The sequence below is a fragment of the Zerene cesonia genome, chromosome 15, assembly GCF_012273895.1.
Source record: "Zerene cesonia ecotype Mississippi chromosome 15, Zerene_cesonia_1.1, whole genome shotgun sequence".
In the NCBI taxonomy this organism is placed as follows: Eukaryota; Metazoa; Arthropoda; class Insecta; order Lepidoptera; family Pieridae; genus Zerene; species Zerene cesonia.
The window spans coordinates 1,272,828-1,274,283 of record NC_052116.1 but is presented as its reverse complement, the minus strand read 5'-3'; the positions used below and the strand labels follow the sequence as shown (position 1 = coordinate 1,274,283).

General features: G+C 35.8%; 1 protein-coding gene across 1 annotated transcript in view; it reads left to right on the top strand.

Moving 5' to 3' along the window:
• Nucleotides 1-1,181, top strand: part of LOC119832317 (rho GDP-dissociation inhibitor 1) — a 7,826-nt gene extending 6,645 nt beyond the window's left edge. Inside the window, exon 4 of the mRNA XM_038355979.1 lies at nucleotides 1,026-1,181. Coding sequence (XP_038211907.1) covers nucleotides 1,026-1,148 — 123 coding nt within the window. The 3' untranslated portion in view covers nucleotides 1,149-1,181. The remainder of the gene's footprint in view (nucleotides 1-1,025) is intronic.
• The last annotated feature ends 275 nt before the right edge of the window (nucleotides 1,182-1,456 follow it).

Genomic DNA, 1,456 nt, shown 5'->3' with positions numbered 1-1,456 from the left:
GTCAATATTTAGAACTAAAAATCAAAAATCGTTTAAATGTCTTATTTACTTTGCCTTTTTATTGGTCTGAATCCGAGTTATGTATAACTGTATAGGAAAGCACGGTAATTTTCATTATTTTAAATGCATAATTTTTCTATATATCTACTTGAGACTTGTATCGCAAAGTTCAACAGAAGAAACGGAATAGAATAATAAGCGTATTTTTGAAAATTTACAATTTCAGGTTAAGAAAGAAATGCTAAGTAAAATCTAAACACAACGCTCATGAAAAATATTTAAAAGTCACTATGAAATCGAACATATGTCCTTTTCTCTAGCATTATAATATTTTTCATTTAGGAAGCCTTTGATGATAACGAAACTAATAATTTAACAACACTTCCATTTACAATTTCAATACCACTTGATACTATATCGCTTTTTAAAACATTGCATGTTAAAACCTCTCCCGAGAACATTGCAAATTTATGAGCTGGCAGCACTCATCCCATTAACATGGAGCGTTTGACGGATCGCCGGCGGCAAATAAGATTCATGGTGCTGTTAACACGGATAATTGTCTAATTGCCAAGCCAACAGACTCTGTTTGATCTTCCCTATCTATCAGTTCGAGTGATATATGACTCGGTTAATCGTTTTTCTCCAGCGGAAACCGATGCTTTAATCCTATGCGAATAGTAGTTGTACTAATTATTCATTATTTATATTTGTTGTATAAATCAATCGACTTCAAAAGAGAAGGAGGTCATCATTCGATTGTTTTTATAAAAGCTAATTAATACCAAGTCACAAAAACTAAGCAATACCTTAAAGAACCTTTCCCCCCAAATAAACCCCCCCCATTGTATTGTTAAACTTAGTTTACCTATATAACTAGTACACCTGTAATTCGAATCGGGTTACTGTAACAGATGATTATATGTACACATAACTATAATTGATTAATTCATTCATTCGTTCGTTCGTTCGGTCTTCGCTATTTACTTATTCATTTATTCATGAATTATTCGTAACGCTTCCAGGTGTTCGTGATAAAGGAGGGCGTGCAGTACCGGATAAGGATCGACTTCATCGTTCAGCGTGAGATCGTGCACGGCCTGAAGTATGTGCAAAAAACCTACCGTATGGGGGTGCCTGGTGAGTGACTAAACCGATTTAGATGGGATTCGATAGAATTGGTAGTTTGAATCCGCGAAAGGATGAAGGAGTTTTTATCCCATAATGTCTATAGGATCGGGAACTATGCTTGGAGAGCCCTGGGCTGGCTATTTCCTTTGCATGTGTGGAACCACTGAACTGTTTTCGTAAATTCTTTCACTGTTAGAAAGCCTCAACTTCACTGACTGACATAGTCTATATATGTACCACGGGTGAATCCGGGCCGAACAGCTAGTCTTTTTAATAAACCCAAGCTAACCTATCGCATCATATCAAATGCCGATTTTACAATAAG